The 20,108-nt window shown below is 46.1% G+C and overlaps 1 protein-coding gene across 3 annotated transcripts in view; it reads right to left on the minus strand.

Moving 5' to 3' along the window:
• ADAT1 (adenosine deaminase tRNA specific 1) overlaps positions 1-20,108 on the minus strand; it is a 528,266-nt gene that overhangs the window by 445,344 nt on the left and 62,814 nt on the right. For all 3 annotated transcript variants that reach the window (XM_069635460.1, XM_069635462.1, XM_069635461.1), the window contains one exon: positions 9,899-10,065. In XM_069635460.1, the coding sequence (XP_069491561.1) occupies positions 9,899-10,061 (163 nt within the window). In that variant the 5' untranslated portion in view covers positions 10,062-10,065. The remainder of the gene's footprint in view (positions 1-9,898; positions 10,066-20,108) is intronic.

Consider the following 20,108-nt stretch of genomic DNA (forward strand, 5'->3'; position numbering starts at 1 on the left):
TGAAGTTGATCTTTTTTCACACCTTAAGCCATCTTCTTGTCCTGATGACATCTGTCCGACTTCAATAATTAAAGAATGTTTTAGTTGTTTGGTTGCCTATGTCACTAGAATGATTAATACCTCATTTGTCACCTCTACTGTTCCTGCCTCTTTGAAAAATGTCTGTATCTCACCTATTATAAAAAAAGGCTACACTTGATCCTACCTCTGTAGGCAGCTATTGTCTGATAACTAAAGTGACATTTTTGCAAACAATTCTGGACAAGGTTGCCCACACACTGTGAAAAACCTGAAGGTGTCTCACCCGCTAGTCCCCGCAGATCTGTCATCCAGGTGGCCAGGACACGGCCATCGCTATTGGATCCAGTTCCTGGGGCTGGACCAGCGGGGGAGGATTGCCTGGATGGGGGGGGTCCTTGGGGAGTGGGACACTGATGGGAGAGTTGCAGTATATCCCCCTTCTTTTGACACCTTTTCCCCATCCTACCACATAGGATAGTCTAAAACACTGTCCCCCCCCCCTTTTCACACAAACACTTTCGCACAACACGAAAGACAACGGACTAACACCAGAGCCATTTACCTGACGTGTCCCAATACCAAGGTCAGGCAAAGTCAGGCAATTGGCAGAATCACACACACCGGACAGCCCTTTCCCTTCCCAACAGAGATAAAAGGTGGAGCACAAGAGCACAGGAGGAGTAAGGCAGACAGCATGACATAAGAGCTAACTCAGCACGACAGTTCAAGAGGAGGAGAAAGACGGCACAGCCCGAGAGGGTGACAAGAAGAGAGTCGACCTTGCCCTTTCCAACCAAGGCCTGTGAAACCTCAGCAGAGGAAATGATAAGTCAGGGAACAATAGCCAGCGGGTTTTGCACCAGATGTCAACAGTACACGAGACCCTCCTCTGCTGATTGCCAAGCCGGGGAGAGACACTTGTCTCTATGGTAGCAACCTTGACTCTGAGGTGAAAGAAAGCCATGCAGTTCATCATAGCCGGTGAGTCGAGGAGAGTGTCGATAATAACCCAAACTGTGTTGACTGAAAATGAGCAGAAGGCTAAGTTGAACTTTGAAAGGCAAAAGGATATTAATAACGGAGGAGGGGTAAACCAAATACCGAGGAGTCCGGCACCACGTGGGTGCTCACATAGGAAACTCTGGGGGATTACACAACGGTAAAAACTACCGTAACCAGAAGCCCTTGGGAAGAGGCAAAGAACAGTCAAAGTGGTCATACAGGGGTCTTGTAAAATCCCCTGTACCGTCGAAAGTCTTTGACCGACAGAGAACTGTGAAAGCTAAGGGAAGTGAATCCCACATGGTGAAAATTAGCACAGAACTATGTTTCATGAAGATTAGCAAGAGTGAACCCGGCCAAGTGATACTAATGAAAGGGGCGGAGTCTAAAAGTCCCATGAAGAAATGTTGGAAAAGGCTGGCAAGAGTGAGCCCGGCAGAGCGAAGCCGACAATCCAGAATAGTGTGTGGAATGAAGCGAACCCGATCAAGGGGTGTGTACATTAATAGTGTGTTACAAATGTCGACAAGAGTCAACCTGGCAGAGGGAAGCCGACAACCAAAAATCGGCAAGAGTGAACCTGGCAGAGGGAAGCTGACAACCAGGGGCAAAGGCTAAAAACCTGTTTTAAAAGACATTAAGATTTGTGAAAGCAAGAAGCATTGCAAGACAAGGGGAAGGAAAGTGTCCCCCTTGACATCTGGGGCCCCAGCCCGGCCGAGGGAGATCCAGGGGTGAAAAGTTATCAACCAAGGTTCACTGAAAAAGGAACTGTCTTGTTAACTTGTTGAATATGACTTCTGAGGGGTCTGCGCCCATGGAGGGGAACCCAGGGGTGAAGCCATAACCCAAAGTGTTCGTAGAACAGAACTTTGTGTTTGTTTGTTGAGAGCATCAGGCCTCGAAGGCAAGAGACTTTTCATTACAAAGAGACTTAACCATCGGACAACCTGATGGCTGATGCACAACTGTTAGCTCGTACTGGGAAGGCTCAAGCGTGTGCTGTGCTCCAAAGTCCCACCTTGTCCTGTGCTAAAAATGTGGAGAAGGGAGACCTTGAGGCAATCACATCTTGACTTATTATTTGTGAACACTTTTCTTCTTTATTTTGAATATCCTATCCCGCACTCTTTCTGTAATTATTTGTAAGAAATTGGCAATCGTTTTTTTAGTATAGGCTTTTTACTTTGACAAGACACCACAAGAAGTGGTTTATTTTTCATTTGATGGTCGATGCTTGCTCCCATCTTAGATTTAGGTTAGATTAGGTGTTTTTCCACCCTCCATTTACAGTTTAATAAACACCCTTGAACTGTGATCACTTGTGTCTGTCTTTACTGTTGTCACCATGAGTTCTCTCCAGGACACGCACCCAAATTGTGTTACTTTGAAAAGAGAATGCCAAGGAAGGGTTAAGCCCTTGTGGCTTTTAATTACAGTGTTTATGGAAAAGACTTGGGGAAACAAGTTATTTGCCCTGGAGCTGATTCTAACACCAAGAGGAGAAAGGCATCCTCTTGGGCCTTAAAGAACGTGATTATTCTTTGGAACTTTTGTCTTGGTGGAGAAAAACCTAGGAAAAGAAGCCATTCCCAGGAACTGTGGGCATTATCCATTAGGAACTTGTGTTGGATTATATCTTTTTGTTAAACTTGAGCATTTGTGCACTTTTCAAGCCAGAGACAATACCCGTCACACCCTAGAGTTTGTTTTAGAATGCAAGGGCTAGGATAGGGTTCTGGACACTGGACATTTTTTATTTGGACATCTTGACACAGGAAAGGCCCCTAGTTTTGGTTGAGGTAGTGAAATATCTCCTAGATTAGGGACAGTGCAGCATTTTCAACCCTTTTATTATTTAATAAAAGTCTTTAATAATTAACATGAGTCGTCTGTGTCTGTGCCTCATTCCTGGTTCCTCACACTCCTCATTTGTTCTATGTAACTTTGGAAGTCTATTCCCAGTTCAAGCCAAAGAATGTATACTTGCTGTAATCTAAATAGCATACTTGTTCTATTGTGTCTATTGGATGTCTCAACTCCGCTCCCTGTATTCCCTGCTCGCCCAGAGTACAATAACCCTAGCATGTGGAATGAAACAATAACAGGTAGGCTGAACATTTGGACCCTATAGGAGAGTTGCAATAAGAGTGGTTTACAACCGATGCAGGTAAAGATGGCCGTGCTCAACGGAGCATCCGGCTACCTCCTGAAATTATTTCAGTTACTTGAATGGTGTTCTACAGGCTTTGAAGAGAATGTGTGTAGGGGTAAAATGGTTCCACGTAGGCAGAGGAGCCCCCTCGATGGCTCGCACCTGGGAGATTCATCTTGCATTGTGGCAGGCAGGTATAGGAATCCCCTATTGAAAGGGTCGTCTTGGTCTTGAGTACTTCAATGCCATGAGAGTCACTCCATCATCTCTCTTCTTAATCTTTTTTTCTGTGAGGGTGCTGGGGCCTTTGGGTTTGAATCCAACAATCTTCCACTGACTTTACTCTGCTTTTCGTGATTGTGGGCTTTGTCCTTGGGAGCCGTGTGATCCATCATGTCTGGGATGTTATCTACTGCTACTGTCATGTTGTCTCAGGAAGCCCACACCTCTTCTAGGGTATCCAACGTGTGCCATTCTTTTTGAAATTGGAAGCACAATATTGCCAGAAATTTCAGGTAGTAGCAGTGGTCTGTAGGCTTAAGTATCTCAAAAATAGGGTAGAATTCCTTGCATCTTCTAGATACTTTGACTGAGAAATCATAGAACTGAGAAATCACTGAACATTCAAATGTTCGCCCCCTCCTTCTGAATTATGCCCTTTGTACAGAAAGCTTTTAGAACAACCAGCTTATGTTATAAATTCAAGAAGCGCAGTGGGATTATTCTTGTTGACACAACTTTACTGATTTTGGAATAGGTGTCCTATATGCCCATTCTATCATATATTCCCATGCACTCCGAAGATTAAGTTATTCTTGCTGGAATTCATAGAGGAAACCTTCCAGGTCTGCGACTTGTGTATTTTCAAGCACTCCGACCAGGCAGATATTATTCTTGCAGGAGAGGTTTTCATGGTCCTCAATTCTAGTATTGGTCCTTTGGATTTCTTTGACCGCTGAGTCCAGCTCAAAAAGAGAGCATTGTAATTGTCTTTGATTGCGCTTATCCATTGCTCCTTTTCTGTGGTGCACTCAGTCCAAGGTTTGATGCTATTATTAAGCTCCTTCGCTGTTTTCATCATATCATGCACTGCAGCATTTGTTTCCTGCGTGTGATGATTAATCAACTTCATTTCCAGCAGAATGCACCCGTGTCCATTTTTGCGGCCAATTTGTTCGGCCTGCATTAGCCGGGGGGTTTGGCTTTGTAGGATCTAGGTTGCTCATGCTCCCAGAGTCAGAATCTGAGGAGGGCGCAGTATATCTGTAGTTGTCGGACTGTCCTAACGTGTTTGTGGTATGCTACTTGCCCTGGCGCCACATGGTAGTAAACTATTTGTGGTTGCAATTGGATGCAGGCGTCTAGGTGTGGTGTTGCTGCCGGACTCACTTCCACGAGATAATAAAGTGCTAGCACTCCCTGCATGCTGTGGTTCTTGTTCGCCATGGGGGTTCCCATGGTGGGATTTAAAGTGCGGGTTTGTATGTCTTTGTATATTGCAGTGATTATCATTTCGCTATTGCCCGTCCAGTGCACATTAATCTGAGTACTGCGCTTTTGGGTGTTTTGCTTCCTTTGTCCCAGTGTCCCAGCGTGTCTGAAGGCTCTGCGTCAGGAGCATCCCTTAGGTTTATTGCTCTTTTGGTGCATCTGAAATACAAACAGTAATGTCAGTAGTAATCTCATGAAGCTTTTGTTGAAGCCCCTTAACCGCCAGCCTGACTTAAGCAAGCTTACACTCTTTCCAAGTTTACTTAGCACACCTAGGTCAGCCATGCTCGAGCAGCCAAGGCACTTTGCTAGAGGGATGTGGGACGTCAGGCATACATTAGCAATTAGCTGGAATGTATGCAATGTACTAGTCTCTGTTGAAGTCATGGGGCAGCCTCTGGTATTTGCAGGCTTGCTAGCATGCAACCCCATAGGTTCATCCCAACTGAGCCAGAATGTTCAAAATTACAGTCTGTTCGCTCTTGACATGTCTCAGGGTATATTGCCCCTCAGTTGCAACTGCTATTTCTAAAGGGAAATAAAGCTTGAACCTGAATGGTCTTGCTGGTAATGGTGGTAATGATGCAGTGGTTGTCCCGGGAACAAGGCATCGAATCAGATCCTACCACATACATTGGCAGAGGTTCGCTGCCAGCATGGGTCTAGGAGTGGATGCAAATACAGTCAATGTTTGCTCAGTTTTCCTTCAGGTGAGGCATCCTGGATGCTTCAGAAACATGTGCGTATTTTGTGGCTTGCATATTATGGTCAGAAACATGACCAAACATTACAAAAAAGAATGGTGCAATCTATTTCTCTTTACAGGAGATTTGATTCGAGGAGGAAAGGGTCCCTCGAATCCTAGTGATTGTGAACACATCCACATATAAAACATACAAGTCAGATATGAAGGTTCAACACCATTATTAAATTTGTTACAATGGGTGTGAAAAACGCCTATGGACTTTATGGTGATCAACTCGAAAGAACAACGGCTGCTGGGTTCAAGGTATAGAAGGAGCAACACTAGGTGTCTCCAATACCTAACTAGTGGAAAACTATAAATCCAGTAGTTCTCTTAACAATGTCAGTCCCTGGGATATGGTGCAGTGCTCGCTTCTTTGCAATCTCAGTCCTACGGACAAAGTACTCGTGCAGTAAGTATTTCCCTTCCTTGATTAGGGTCTTTGTCAGAATTAGATATTCTCAACGTCTAGTAGTGGATCACCCTTCTGAGCAGTCAAGAATATAAATTGAAACATTCCTACCAGCAGGTAAGCATGCATGGTAAGCAGTCTTCACAATTAAAAATAAACGCTGTCCAACATGCAAGCAGGAAGGTGATGTTTACAATGGGTCCAGTGGGGTCCGCCTGCTTTAAGCTGCGGTATAAAGCTGGCAAACTCGATAGGGATCTAAAGCATTTGCGCCAGCATTAATATCCATGGCAGCACGAATTCTGGAGCATTTGTATGGCCGAAAGTAATGAGGTGGCGGAAACGCAAGTTACATTCCGCCCTGCCTCTCTGCCAAACAAATGATTGAAAATGGGGGTTAAAGTTAGTGAAAAGAGTAAAAGCCTTACGCAAGGCTTTTACGCTTTCCATTAGCGTTACGTCCCCATTGAACATGAGCCCCTCAGCGTTAGCAGAACTTACATCCAGGCTTTATGAATGTATGTCAAACAGATTTCAGTTAAGCTGTCTCTGCTATAGGGTGGTAAAATGCAAGACTATGCTTCATCTTCAAAAATAACAGCTTCAGAATGGTGAACATGACTGTAAAAAGTAGAAAGTAAAAATAAATAAGAGTAGTGGAACTCCACTCCTGACAATTCACACCCACTTTGACCTCTGCACCCCTCAGCCATCCACAACCTTATCACCAATTCCCCTCCATCTACCCCAACATTTTTTAAAATAGGAGACTCTGGGCCTGATCACAAGGTGGGCCGTATCCCGGCTGGGATACCGGCCAACTATATTAGCGTTAATGCCCACGGGTTCGGCGGTATTACCGCTCGATCATGCGTTGGGCGCTAACCGTTAATCCCCATTACCCATTGGGTCCATTGGGGAATTTTCTGCGTAATTACCGTGTTGTAATACCGCCGGCGGTAATTGCACCAAAAATTGGCATTTTTTGGGCAAATGTACCCAAGCTGGGGGTAAATAAACCAGACTTGTGATAGGGCCAGCCCTTAAATGCGGCGTTAGTACCTTTACCACTGCATTTAAGGGCTACCACCCAACCCATGATGAGGCCCTCTGAAAATAATAAGTGACACGTGTGGACTGGGAGTCAGGACACTTGAAGAAAATGTGACAAATGAGCCCAAATCTCACAGTGCAGTCCCCGGAGCATGGTCTTGCTGGTGAGCCGTGTGCAGATGGGGAATTCAGAGCTAGTGCTCTGGGAAAGCCAAACGACACTGACAAGGATCCAGAGAAATCATGGCTGAATCAAGTGGCTGCAGGGCTGTCTGATTACAAGCTGTCCACTGCCTTATTTATTGGCTTGACCCATGCAGCCATGACAAGCAATCTAAACACTATTATGCATATTTGGGCACGGGGAGGGCATACGTGGCCATGGAAGGGCCTGATGGCATCATCCTAACCAGTACATTCAGCACCAACAGGGCCCAGGTGCCCCCGGTAAAACCCTCATTGCCCCTATCTTAGCTTAAGCTCAGATATAAAAGGGAGTTGGCTAAAGGGGCCCACAATGAGGGAGTTTGAAAGTTGGTCTATTAATTCCAACTCCTGGCCTTCCACCTTCTTCCTAGTTCCATCATTCTTGGTTGTCACTTTACTCCCTACCCCCCCTCGCATCCCCCACTCCTTCTTGACCTCATCCTTACCCTTGGTTTCGCTCCCCTTATTACTTGCCTCCCCTTTCTCGGTTGTCACCTCCACACTGATCTACTCTTTACTTTTTTCCTTCCTCTTCTTGTTCATCACTTTCTTAGCCACATTCTCCTTCCTTAGATGTCACCTCCTCTCTGCTCACCCCTCCTCACTGCCTCATTGGCCTCATCTCTCCAGCCTCCTACTCCCCTCTCCATGAAGGCTTTCTCCTTGTGCTTCTTCCTCCAATACGCTCCTACACTGCACCGCACCACCACAGTCTCCATCCCCACACCCTCCCAAAACCACTTGTACCTTATGAATGGGCCGTCATAAGGTGTGCAGAATTGAGTGTTGTGAAATGGGTTTGGTCACAGTTTTCAATTCTGATATGATGACACCACCCCAACCTTAAGCTGACCCGCAGACTATGCCTTGCTCTTATAATCTCAAGTCTCACATGAGCGGGAAAGGGTGGGGTAGTGTTACTACCGTCTATGTGAGTCCCCCCTGCATGGACTGTGCTCAGTAAGTGAAAAGATTCCCCAGCGTGTTTAGCAATACACTCACTTTTTCTTCCCGCTCTCTACTCTGATCCATGCACCTACCGAGCGATTCTCTCTCTGATAGCAACAACAGCTAGTTCTATTCTCCCTGGCGCTATGAGTAATCCCCTACTAAGCAACCCACAAGGACTCCAAGGACATTTCATAGTGACTGAATTTCACAAATTCAAGTCACCGCCTAACTTGCAGATGACTATACCAAGGGAGGGCTGCGTGTTCAAAGAATGCTTGCAATTAATGGGTTTGCTTCAAAGGGACAGGATTGGGAATTCTCGCCTTGTGACAATCCACTGCCACACATCCTGAGTCTGGTGGGATAAGCCAGGGGAATCTACCTGCACCTCCCTGGCCCCAGCATCGCTTGACAGGTGGCAGCAACCGGCTGCCATGGTTACCCCATCTTTAACCCAAGAGTCAAACAGGGAACTTCGTCAGTCACTCTAAAACACAGAGATGATGATGGTTGACAATATATTACATGAAATTCTTAGTGTAAAGTGTTAATACTGTAAAACCCACTCCAAGGGTTAGCAGGAATGCAATATTGTCCACTGCTGGTCGCAAGCGAGGTTGGCACTGGTTGCAAGTGAAGTCGACAATGTAGCAGGGTGTACATTGTGGCTTACATATTAGTTTAGCCAGGACACACATCTCCCTGGCCTCTACTTCTTTCGAGTATGGATCAGAAACAAACCCAAGATCGTCTCCACTTCAGCAGGGCTCAAAACATGTTTTCTTCATGAAATATCTCACTATTAAAGCATGATTTTTAGGTATCTACACCTAACTGTTACAATCTGTTCATTATATATCTATTAGAAAATATGCTGAATCAAAAATGTGTGTTTTAGATGACAAGAGCTAAGAAGAGATAACTTTTTTAGTGCATAAACATGTAACAAGCTTCAAAACTACGCTTTGCAGCCACACTCACAGTCGCGTGTATAGGGGAAGACGCTCAGACTGGCCTCTAGGGCACTAGGGCGAGGCGTTACTGAACGAATATTCTTTCAAATGTATAATTTGTAATACATTTTTCCCAAACTCTCCCTCTTGGGTACTATTCAGACAGTCTGCCACAAAAAAATGAATTGACATTTGCAAGTGTAGGCCACTATTTCATTGGTGCCCGAAACAAATGACTGCCCCAGTACAACCATGTAAAATTATCTAACCCACCGTACAAATTGATGGGGCCGTTTGTGTTCACTCATGTACATTTGAGCCACAGAACAAAGCAATTTACAATGCAGAGAGTTGAATTGTCCTATCTTTTCACACACAACATAGTGTGTGGAGGTTAATCGAGCCAAAGTACAAACCCATATGCCGACCATTATGTTCTGTTACTAACAGACTTTTGTGTAAAGGAACCAATTTACAAGACAGTGGTGGAGTTGGGAGTGAAGGGGAGGAGCGATAGATATTGTGCGTCTGTATCTGATCGAAGGCACACACCTATTTTGTCACACAAGAATCAATCTCCCACAAAATGTAAAGATCTTTGTGTTTTGTCACTTTTAACTTCCTTTGAAAGGGTAAACTGCTCCACAACACAAAGTACAGAGCCCTTATGTGTTGAAACTCACAGCACAATTTCAGTCTGTGCCCAGTCTAGCCTACAAAACCACTCACAGGAGCCAAGACATGTTCCACAGTGGTCCACTATTCCAGCATCCAGACTGCTGGATCCGTTTGCAATATCTGCCAAGGCCTTGTCTGGGAATAGCTTAATGCTGAGGAATGTAACTTGGAAGAGGCCATATAATTATGTCAACAACTCTATCACAAATACATGCACATAAGGTACTCACCCGCCTGGTTTTCTCGGCTGTGGTCGCATTCTGGCCTGGATTCAACTTGCACTACCGCTGCCAGAAGAGTCCATTCTCGTTTGGGATCAGGCATGCCCTTTTTAGGAAGCCTGGTGCTATAGTGTTTGTAACAAAGCTCTGCAATGACATCAGCTGACCACATTCTCCTAAAAACCAAAAATAGAGAGAGATCAATAACAGAATTAAATCTGATTGATGTTGAACATAATCTTCCCTAGGGCAAAGCCACAACACAATGACGAAAGCTGCAACTACAGCTACATCCTATTGCTTTTAAGTTAAGAATGGCACACATTTTCTTACAAGGATCCCATTCAAAGTTCAATGCTGATGAATACGTTTCCTTGAAGAGACACCAAATGTTGAAACATTGTAACAACTGAACAAATAAAATTGTGTGTGCTCCCCTCCATTAAGGATCGCAAATAGCAAAGTAAGAAGAGAAGACAAGTTTATTCAACTTAGCTTTCTCTCAGCTGAATTCCCGAGTGCAAATGCCACTTTGGGAACACTGAGAGCGATCCATCTAGAACACCGAACATTTGAACCATACAATGGTACACTTCTGCTCATCAGAGAAGAGCGATACAACACGTCCCTTCTTCCCTAAACAGAGGTAAACATCCAGATCAGCAGAATCCTGCTGGTTTCGACACTGGTCTCCTGTTCCCCTTCACCCGCCTTCCGACTAATGAACCCACCAGGTGTAAGGGTGCAGAAGTAAGACTTAAGACACAATAGTGGCACGATCTTGGTTATAGACTTTTATTTATAAGTGGGTTGGAAGGGGGGGGGGGGCGCTGCAGCACGGATACAAGATGGCTGCTGCCTGAAAGGGCTCCGACCATCAACCACGATATATTTAATAATCATCCTGTTTCCCTGCGCTTGCAACCAGCACAACACTGTGGACCTGAGTGCCACAAGCAAGGGGCACCTGCCGAGCCGATCCGAGAGTGCTGAGCAGCATCCTTCGTGCATGAAAAACACCAACAGGCTGGAAACTGCAGAGAGCGACTGACCCGCCCACTAAGAGCATGAAGGGTGCGGGGCAGGCAGTGAATGAGCTTTCCCGCTCCCGTGTGGCAACACGCCGTTCCCTGTCCTGGGAGGGGGCTGGAGGTGAGTGCCCAAGGGCAGAACCTTTGAAGCAGAGGAGGGGAACCGCACTGAGGTGCGACGCTGCTCCTCATGCCGGTGACTCATTGTCACGTTGGGGCCCGGTGAGCCAGATTCTGATGATGGTTGCCGCGGCTGTGAGGCTTTCGTGCGGCAGGGGAGAGCGGTAGCCACGTGTCTTTCGCGGCCTGTCATAGCGAACAACCTCCAGTAGGGAACTATTGGGGTTTTCGACCCGCTGCTCTCGTCCCCTGTTCCATAGCTCTGCTCCAGTAGGTTTGCCTTCGTCCCGGAAAATCTGCTTGTACTTGTGTTCCGCCAAGCTCATAGAGTGTCTCTAGGTTCTGCCTTTTATTCGTGTGACGAGAGCGAAATGATGTCATGCGTATGCACTTAGAGTCAAGTGCCAGGCTTTGCCTGATCCGATTTGCAGTACGATGTGTGAAAGTTAATGTTGTTACTCTCAGTCACCCTCTTCCGCTGACCAGTGTTTGTGCAAAAGGGGGGAGTTGGGACCTTGGAGAACCCTAAAAAATACGATGGGTCAGAAAAACAAAATAGTGGGGAATACCGCGTCTCACTATCGGCTGCCTCACCCCCACTCCCCAAGACTCCTCACCCAGGTGATCCTCCCGCACTGGTCCAACTCCAGGGCCTGAATCCAAAGGTGATGGCTGTGCCCTGGCCACTTGAGAGATCCCTGGGGACTAGCGTGTGAGACGCCCTCTGGTTTCTCCCAGAGGGAACGAATAACATTAACAACTTGGAATATTCAGGGGTTAACAAATGGGAAGAAATTGTGCTTGGTCATGAAGCAAGCGAAGCAGCATCAGGTAAATGTGCTATGCCCAAGAAACCTATTTAGCTAAGGGGGGGGTACACTCCTTGGGGCTGCCTATTCCTCTCACTTTAGAGGAGTCGCAACATATATCCATAGATCCCTACATTTCGGCTGTGCAAACAGTTTGCCTATGAGGAAGGACCATTTCTTCTCCTGGCGGGGAAAAGTCTGGGTACATAGGTTTTCATTGTCAACATATATGCGCCAAATGTTGATTCCCCAGAATTCTTTCACGGGTACGCGGCACACATTCACAAATCCCCTTTTTACGAAGTTGTGTGGGCGGGAGATTTTAATGTCACTCTGTCCCTGTCGCTGGATCGCTCAGTCACGACTCAAGTGGTGCCTCCAAGGGCTGCAGTAGCATGGGGGACATAGCAGACTACCATGGCCTAGGGGACGCGTGTGGACATCTTAACCCTGTGGTGAGGGAGTACTCGTTTTTCTCAGGGTCCCATGACAGCACGTCTAGAATCAATAATGTTCTTATTACAGTGAACCTTGCTAGATCGGTACAGAACGCCAAGATGTTGCCGCGGACACTATCTGATCACTCTCCAGTGGTGGTGGCGGTGTCCAGCCCTGACCAGACGCCTGGCCCGCTCCAGTGGTTTTTCGAGCCTGTGCCCTTGAGGAAGCAGTGTTTAGGGATGGGACTGTGCAGGACATACAAAACGTCTTCCTAGCGAATTAGGGGTCTGTCTCCGACCGCAGATTCCTGGAAAGTGATCAAGGCTTATATAAGAGGATGTTGTATCTCTAAGAAAGGGGGTGTTGAAATCGTTGCAGAGAACTTTAACCAAGCTAGAGGGGGAGATTAAGGAATTGGAGCCACTGCAAGCACGGGTCAAGGTGCCTGGAGTGGCTGAGACTCTAGGGGAGAAGAGAAGGGAATATGCACAGGTAGTGACCAGGAAGGAGAAATATCTGGGATACCTGACTGTGGCGACCTCTTAAGGCGAAAGGGGTAGTCTTAGCCACACTCTAGCCTGGCGATAAGGCAGGAGAGAGGCCAGAGCGCTATCTTTGTGATTGAGGATTGCACGGTATGCCTAGTTAGAGACTCTAGAAAGATTAACCTGGTGTTCCGTGATTATTATGATCGGTTATATACCTCTCAGGCACAGGTGACACTGGAGGAGATCAGGCAGTTTTTGGATGGCGGAGCACTGGGTTGGCTTGACCTGGCGCAATCAGGTCTATTCAACGGACCCCAGGCTGATGAAGAGATATGTCGGGTGATTATGTCCCTCCCGAATGAGAAAGCTCCCAGGATGGATGGCATAACTGCAGAAATGTAGAAAGAATATGCCCAGCTCCTGGACCCCCATCTACAACGTATGTATGAGAACTCCATTTCCTCTGGTGCTTTGCCGGAATATAAAAGAACAGCGTTGGTGGCAGCGCTTTTAAAAACCGATAAAGACCCACGTCATTGTGCCTCTTACAGGGCACTTACGGGCAACAAGAGTATTGCTAAATTACATACCGATGGACTTCTCGAACATATGCCGACCCTAGTACTCCCAGACCAGGCAGGGTTTATCCCTGGGAGATCCACCCAGAATGATATAAGACTCGTATTTACGCTCATACACAATGTAGATGAGGAGGTTCTCATTGTAGTTGCAGCATTGGATGCTGAGAAGGCTTTCAATTCCGTCGAATGGCCATTCCTATTTGAAATCCTTCGTCATTGTGGGTTGGGGTTAACGTACCTCCAATGGATTTGGCTTTTGTATACTATCCCTCGAGCCAGTGTGCTAACTAGTCAGATAGTGTCTGACTGCATCAACTCTACTAGGGGCACCAAACAGGGATGTCCCTTGCCCCCTATCTTATTTGCACTACCTATCAAACCTTTGGCCTGTAGCATAAGGGAGTATCATACCCATAGAGGAGTAAAAATGTATTCACATGTCTCTACCATTTCTCTGTACGTTGATGACATGTTGTTGTATGTTAAAAACCCCATACACAACCTGCGACCGCTCGTACAAGAAATCTCACGATTTGGGTAGTACTCAGGACTAAAAATAAATTGTCTGAAATCGGAGCTACTGCCCCTAACACCTGCGGTGTGCGCAGGGGATATCGGATAGGGCTTCAGAAGTGACAGCAACAGAGCCACTAGAACACAAGGTGGAAGCCTACATCCGCCTTCCTCTGTTGTAGGCTGCGAGGATCTCCTCGGCCAAAATGGTAGTGGTTCCAAAGACGTTATACGTTTTCAATAACGTGCCTGTGATACCTCCATCTCGTTTTTGGAAATGCATATAAAGTCTGTTGGTAAGGCTGGTATGGGCGAGGAAACATGTTAGGGTTTTCTTTTGATACCCTGACCGTCCGGTTTGAAGAAGGGGGACTGGAATATCCTGATCTGTTTGTATACTATCTGGCTGCACAGATGCAGTATGCCATCTGGTGGTGTCACCCATCACCCAAACTCCCACATATCAGACTGGAAAAGGTGACGGCTTGGCCGGATGATTTGAAAGGGATGTTATGGGGGAGCAGGAGAACAGTGACAAAGGGGGAGGTGCAGCCAGAAGACATCGCGTGTTGGGCCCGGGAGCAAGCAATTTCGGGAGAGGGGGGGGGGGGGAGTTTATCCCTGAATTTTCAATATGCGCTGCGCATGGGATTGAGATCACGCATTAGAAGGCCTTCAGGACTCATTTTGAAAATCTAAGCATCCATACACCTAAGGATATGGTGCAGGATAGTAGATTTATACCCTGGTCCTTCACTGAAGGAAAGAAGTGTCCGGAATGCACCAACGATGCTGTTGTACTTCCGGCTGAGAGAGAGACCCTCCGTGAATTGTGGCTGTGCTTCCCTGAGGCGCCAGAGCACTCCCCTCTGGTTCAATTCGTGGTCAACCCACCTGGATAAACCGGGGTGGTATCGTCCTTGTACAAACCTATAAAGGCGCAGCGGTAGGGGGTGTTAGAAAGTCATGCTATCAAGCTAGATGATACAGACAACAAAACTATATTTCAACACCTTTATTTATAATCAGGATGGTGTAATGCCTAACTAACCCTATACTATAGCGGGACTTCCCTGCCTAAAGAAACCTAAGGAACATAAATGTCAGGAGGTTGAAAAGCAAAAGTCTGTCTGTGTCATAAACCTATGCTGTTCTCACACTACAACAACACTAGTGGGGAATGCTTGCAATCAAAAATCAGTGTTCCAAACAAAGTTCTGACCTACTTCCAGCTCTGGCTTACTCTTCAGCTTCTTTTCCCCAATATCAATATGTTCACGACAATGTTCAATTTCCCTTCGTTTGGGTCACAGGAGTGGTTTCTCATTCTTGATTCTACTTTATTCAGAGTCTTTCACTCCACTAAGCTTTTCATGTTGTTTTCAATTCAATGTTCAATAATTGCAGCTTATCTTACTTTGTTTCATTCATTTAATCAGTTCAGTTTTCCATAAATACTGCTTTCCTTAGCTAAGTGTGCTTTTGCTTCTTTCTTTCAATTCAGTATTCAAATAAATGTAATTTAGCTTGTTTTATTCAATACGATATTCAATAAAGACAACTTTGCCAGTTTTGTTCAATTCACCTTAATCAATATTCACTATTGCAAATGAGCATGCTTGTGATCCATAATTCAGTATTAGGCAGTCAGAAGGGATCCTCTCTTCCCAATACTCCTTTCCTGCCTTCCTCTGGTTTTAATTTAGTTGGTTTTCAATACTTTCGCAATGTTGCTCCCACTTCACTTGCTCCCCTCTGAAGCTTTTTATTCAGCGACTTCGGGAGACTAAAACCAGATACAATGTTCCTTCCATAAGAGGCTTTTAACAAGGCTTTCTCTTCTCACATTCAATCTTCCAATTAGAACACTGTCAGGATCGTGCTGACTGCACATGATCACAGCGTTACTATGTATCTTTGCAGTTTATATGCACACCGGGTTGGTGCCGTTCACAGGGGTTTTCACTCTGCCGCTAGGATTCTCCAGAGCCCTTCTCGCCTCCGGATTTAGCGAGCAGCTTCCACAACAGCTTTCACAGGACTTCAGGGACCTGCATCCCGCCAGGCCATGTCCCACTATGCAGCTTGTGCGATACGGAGCTCGCCATCTAGTGCCACCCTCAACATCGAGTCTCTGTGGCTTCTTCAGCAGTCCATGGTCTGCCACAGCTGCTGTTACTCCTCTGCTTCCTGAGGGCCTCTACTGCTGTTTTCCATGAACAGATCTGTCATTTCTCCTCCTGACGAATTCTATGATGTCGGCAGCATCACCTTTTATGCACCTGTGTTTGGCTAAGAGGCTGCAGGTGCGAGTTCTGAATTTGCACTGCCTGATTTACCTGACCATAATTAAGCCAATCAGTGGGACATGCCTGACCTTCAGTCCTGTACTCCTCCTGGTCCCTCATCTTTGTCCCAGTACTATAGTGGTTTTTACAACAGGAGATCTGCACTACTCCTAGTTGCTGCTACTTCTTCTTCACAGTACTTTGTGGCCTTGCCTTTCTCTTCCTTGTCTGAGGGGGGTGGGGCCTTAGAGGGATAAATGTGAGAACGCCCTCAGATTTCTCACAGGGGGCGTACTTCGTTTAGAGAAAAATGGGAGATATCATTAGGGGGGCACTCTCTGATTTATAATGGTGGCAGATATGTACGTTATCTCAGAGAGCTTCCCTAAATAATAGATATCGATTAATACACTTCAAGTTTTTACATCAGATATACTATACCCCGCCAAATTTAATAGGTATTACCCAGAGAGGCACGCAACATGTTCAGGTGGACCCAGCAGATTTTATGCATATGGTATGGGATTGTATACATATACAGTCCTTCTGGCAGGGAATCTTCAAGATTATGGTTACGATGATCACTGATTGTCCCCATAGTTCCCCTGAAGCCTGGCTCGTGACCTGGTTCGATGTGTCTTTTAAGTCCGATAGGAAGCTGCTGGGAATGGCCTCTACAGTGGCGCGATCACTGGTAGCAAAGGCCTGAAAGAGGCCGAGGGCTCCAACTATCCACCTAAAAAATAATGGCCATCTTGTCTAAATTCTTGTGAAAGGCACGAAAATGCCTATGCCTCCATGTTACCTAGCAGAAGCAGGCCATTGGACTATTGGGCTCACCTGCGCTCATATATTTGCAGAGACACTGCAAACTTGGACGCTGAAGGTGAATAACTGGAGTCTTTCTGGGGGGGGGGGTAACTGGCTGTATTAGACAGCTTGAACAGATGGGGGGCAGGAAGGGGAAGCTTTGTGGATTGGTTGGGGGCAGATGTGAGGGGAAGGGAGGAATGTATTTCTTTCTTCTGTATTTTTGTGTTCTAGGTGAAGATCCAGCCTGCTTATGTTTTGAATGTTGCAGGGGGGATCAATTTATTATATGCTGGACATTACGATTCTGTTTAAAAGGGCTCTCCTTTTGGATGTACTGTGTTTTCATGGGGTTTGGGATTGGGTTGGGGGATGTTGGGAGGGGGTTGTTGTATTTCTGCCTTGCTGTATGCTTTTATGAATATGACACCTAATAAAGTTTACAAAAATGATAAGTGGGTTGGAAAATACCTCTCTATCCCTAAGGCTAAGAGGGGTTTTCCTACATCAAAGGAAACTAATGATATTGTCAGGGTGTCTGGAACTAAAAGGTCTGTCATGGTTGTGACCACAAACTCTACTTCTGTGCCTAACACTAGCAAACTAATATAAGTGTGCAGTGTTGATCTCTTGTCAAAAGAAAAAGTGTTCTTTCTGTTTACGAACAACTGAAAGGTTCCCAGTCTTGCTGGCCATAAAAAGTGTTGCAAAAATAATGTTCAACCAAAAAAGGTAACGTTCCAAACTTAGGGTTCTACTTCTTTCCCCTAGCTTAGTCTTTTCACTTGCTTCAGGATCCCAAATTCTCAAATATGTAATTGTCTCTTTTTGGTTTCAGGGTCCCAGATCCTCTTGTCAAAGTAGATAAATGTCACTGGTTTGTTACAGGACGCCAGCCCCTCTCATCGAAGTAATAAATGTCACTTGATTGTTTCAAAGTTCCAGACCCTCTCATCAGTTATTAGGATGCCAGACCCTTGTGGTTTTGGGTGCGGGACTCGCACAAGTGTGTTGTATAATTTTGGTTAACTTTCCCGCCAAACAAATGGTTTTTCAATAGATTTTGTGAGAAACCTGAATGTGTCTCACTCGCTAGTCCCCGGGATCTGTCATCCAGGAGGCCAGAACACAGCCAGCGCATTTGGATACAGTTCCCAGTTTCTGGGGGTGAACCAGTGCGGGAGGATCACCTGAACGAGGGGTCCTCGGAGAGTGGAAGTGGGACACCAGAGGGTTAGACGAAGTATCCCCTTCCCAATAACACTTTTTCCCCATCCTACCAGGTAGGATACCTAGGAATTCAACCCTCCCTCCCCCCTTTCTGACACAAACACTTTTTCACAGACAGCGAGCGACAACTGACTAACACCAGACCTGTATACCTGACATGTCCCAACACAAGGATCAGACAGAGTCAGGCAATTACTGGTAATTACACACACCTGACTTCCAGCACACTTTCCCACACGAATAAAAGGAGGAGCACGAAAGCACTCTCTAAGCAAGACAAAACACAGAAGGAAGCAGCAGTTTTGAGATGGCAGTTTAATAGGAGAAAGTCATCAAGATCAGAAAGGGTTGCAAGGAGGGAGTTGCCCTTGGCCTTTTCAGAAGAAGGAAAACGCTAGTTTCACAAGCCCTCGAGAATAAGAAACATATGACCGTGAATTAAAGTTGAAGAAAGGTGCATTGTGTGTCGAAGGTAGCCTGGACTGTCCCACATCGATAACTGGGGCGGGGAGGAGCGATTGCCACCATGGTACTGTCCTTGGCTCCTAAAGGTCAGCACAGCCGGTGAGTCGGGGAGACGGATAGCAGACCGGTCTGGGTTAGAACCAAGGTTGCAAGCGGCAACATTGTATGAAGAAATCTGCAAAGAACAGAGTGTAAGACGTATGTGATGAGCGACGCGAATATAATTGAATATCCAAGGAGTGACTGAACTTTTGAAACCAAGGTAGATGCCATATGCAGAGTGATCCAGTGACATGTTGGTGCTCATTTGAAGGTCTCTGTAAGGTATCCAACTGACAGTGTAAAATTGGGAACTGTGAAATCGAAGCGTGCCATCAACGGGTCAAGCCAAACCCTGTGCAAATTGGAAAGTCTTTGATAGCTATTACGAACTGCAATAGGTCCGAGCCTAGCTGAGGGAGACTAATTGTGAAAAGTCATCTGAGCTCGGCTGAGGGGGATCCGGTGTGAACCGTGAGTCACCCGAGAAAAGATATACGAACTGTAATTGGTCCGAGCCTGGCTGAGGGAGACTAATTCTGTAAAAGGGATCTGACCCCGACTGAGGGGGGATCCGGAGTGAACCGTGAGTCATCCTAGAAACGATTGTGGTAGAAAAGGCAATCTGAGCCCGGCTGAAGGGGATCTAGGGTGAAGAGTGAATCGCCCTACTTCAATACTTGGAAAGGAACTTTTTGTTTGTTGAATATATTAGGCCATCTGAATCAAGAGACCTTTGATAACCTAAGAGACTTGGGCATAGAAGCCCCTAATACGTGTAATGGAATTGTGTGCTCGTGCCGAAGAAGCCCAAGAGCGCGCTATGTTCGAGTGAACCGCCTTGTCCCATGCTGAAAACGTGGGGAAGGGAGGCTAACGGCCTGAACAGCCTGACTTATCATTTTGTGAACACTTCTTTCTCTTTCATTATTATTTGATGGTCGTATCTTGCTCCCATCTTAGATTTAGGTTTAGATAGGTCTTTATAACACCCTTGATAAAGTTCAATAAACATCCTTGAACTCTGATCACTTGTGTCTGTCTTACTTTGATACCATGCTTTCCTTACAGTGTTCATCAATTATTAGGGTCCCAGACCCTTGTGGTTTTGGGTGCGGGTCCAAGACTCCCACAGGTATGTTTTATTTGTTTGGTTTTACTTTCCTGCCAAGCATACAATGGTTTTGTGTTCGTTATAGGGCCCCAGACCCTGCTTCTCCAGCTCCTTTGCTCACCCCTGCGCTTCCCCAGACCTTCTACAGCTCCTGGGTGCCCGCATACCTTCTTGCCTCCTTCGTGGCAGTCTCTGCGGTCCCCGGGCAGCTGTCTCCTTTTTGGAGGATCCGGCAGCGATCACTGCAGACCAAGGCTTCTACCCTATCACATGCTCTGTTTCTTCCACAC

This window comes from Ambystoma mexicanum, chromosome 1q (genome assembly GCF_040938575.1).
Source record: "Ambystoma mexicanum isolate Mex_15411 chromosome 1q, UKY_AmexF1_1, whole genome shotgun sequence".
Classification (NCBI taxonomy): domain Eukaryota; kingdom Metazoa; phylum Chordata; class Amphibia; order Caudata; family Ambystomatidae; genus Ambystoma; species Ambystoma mexicanum.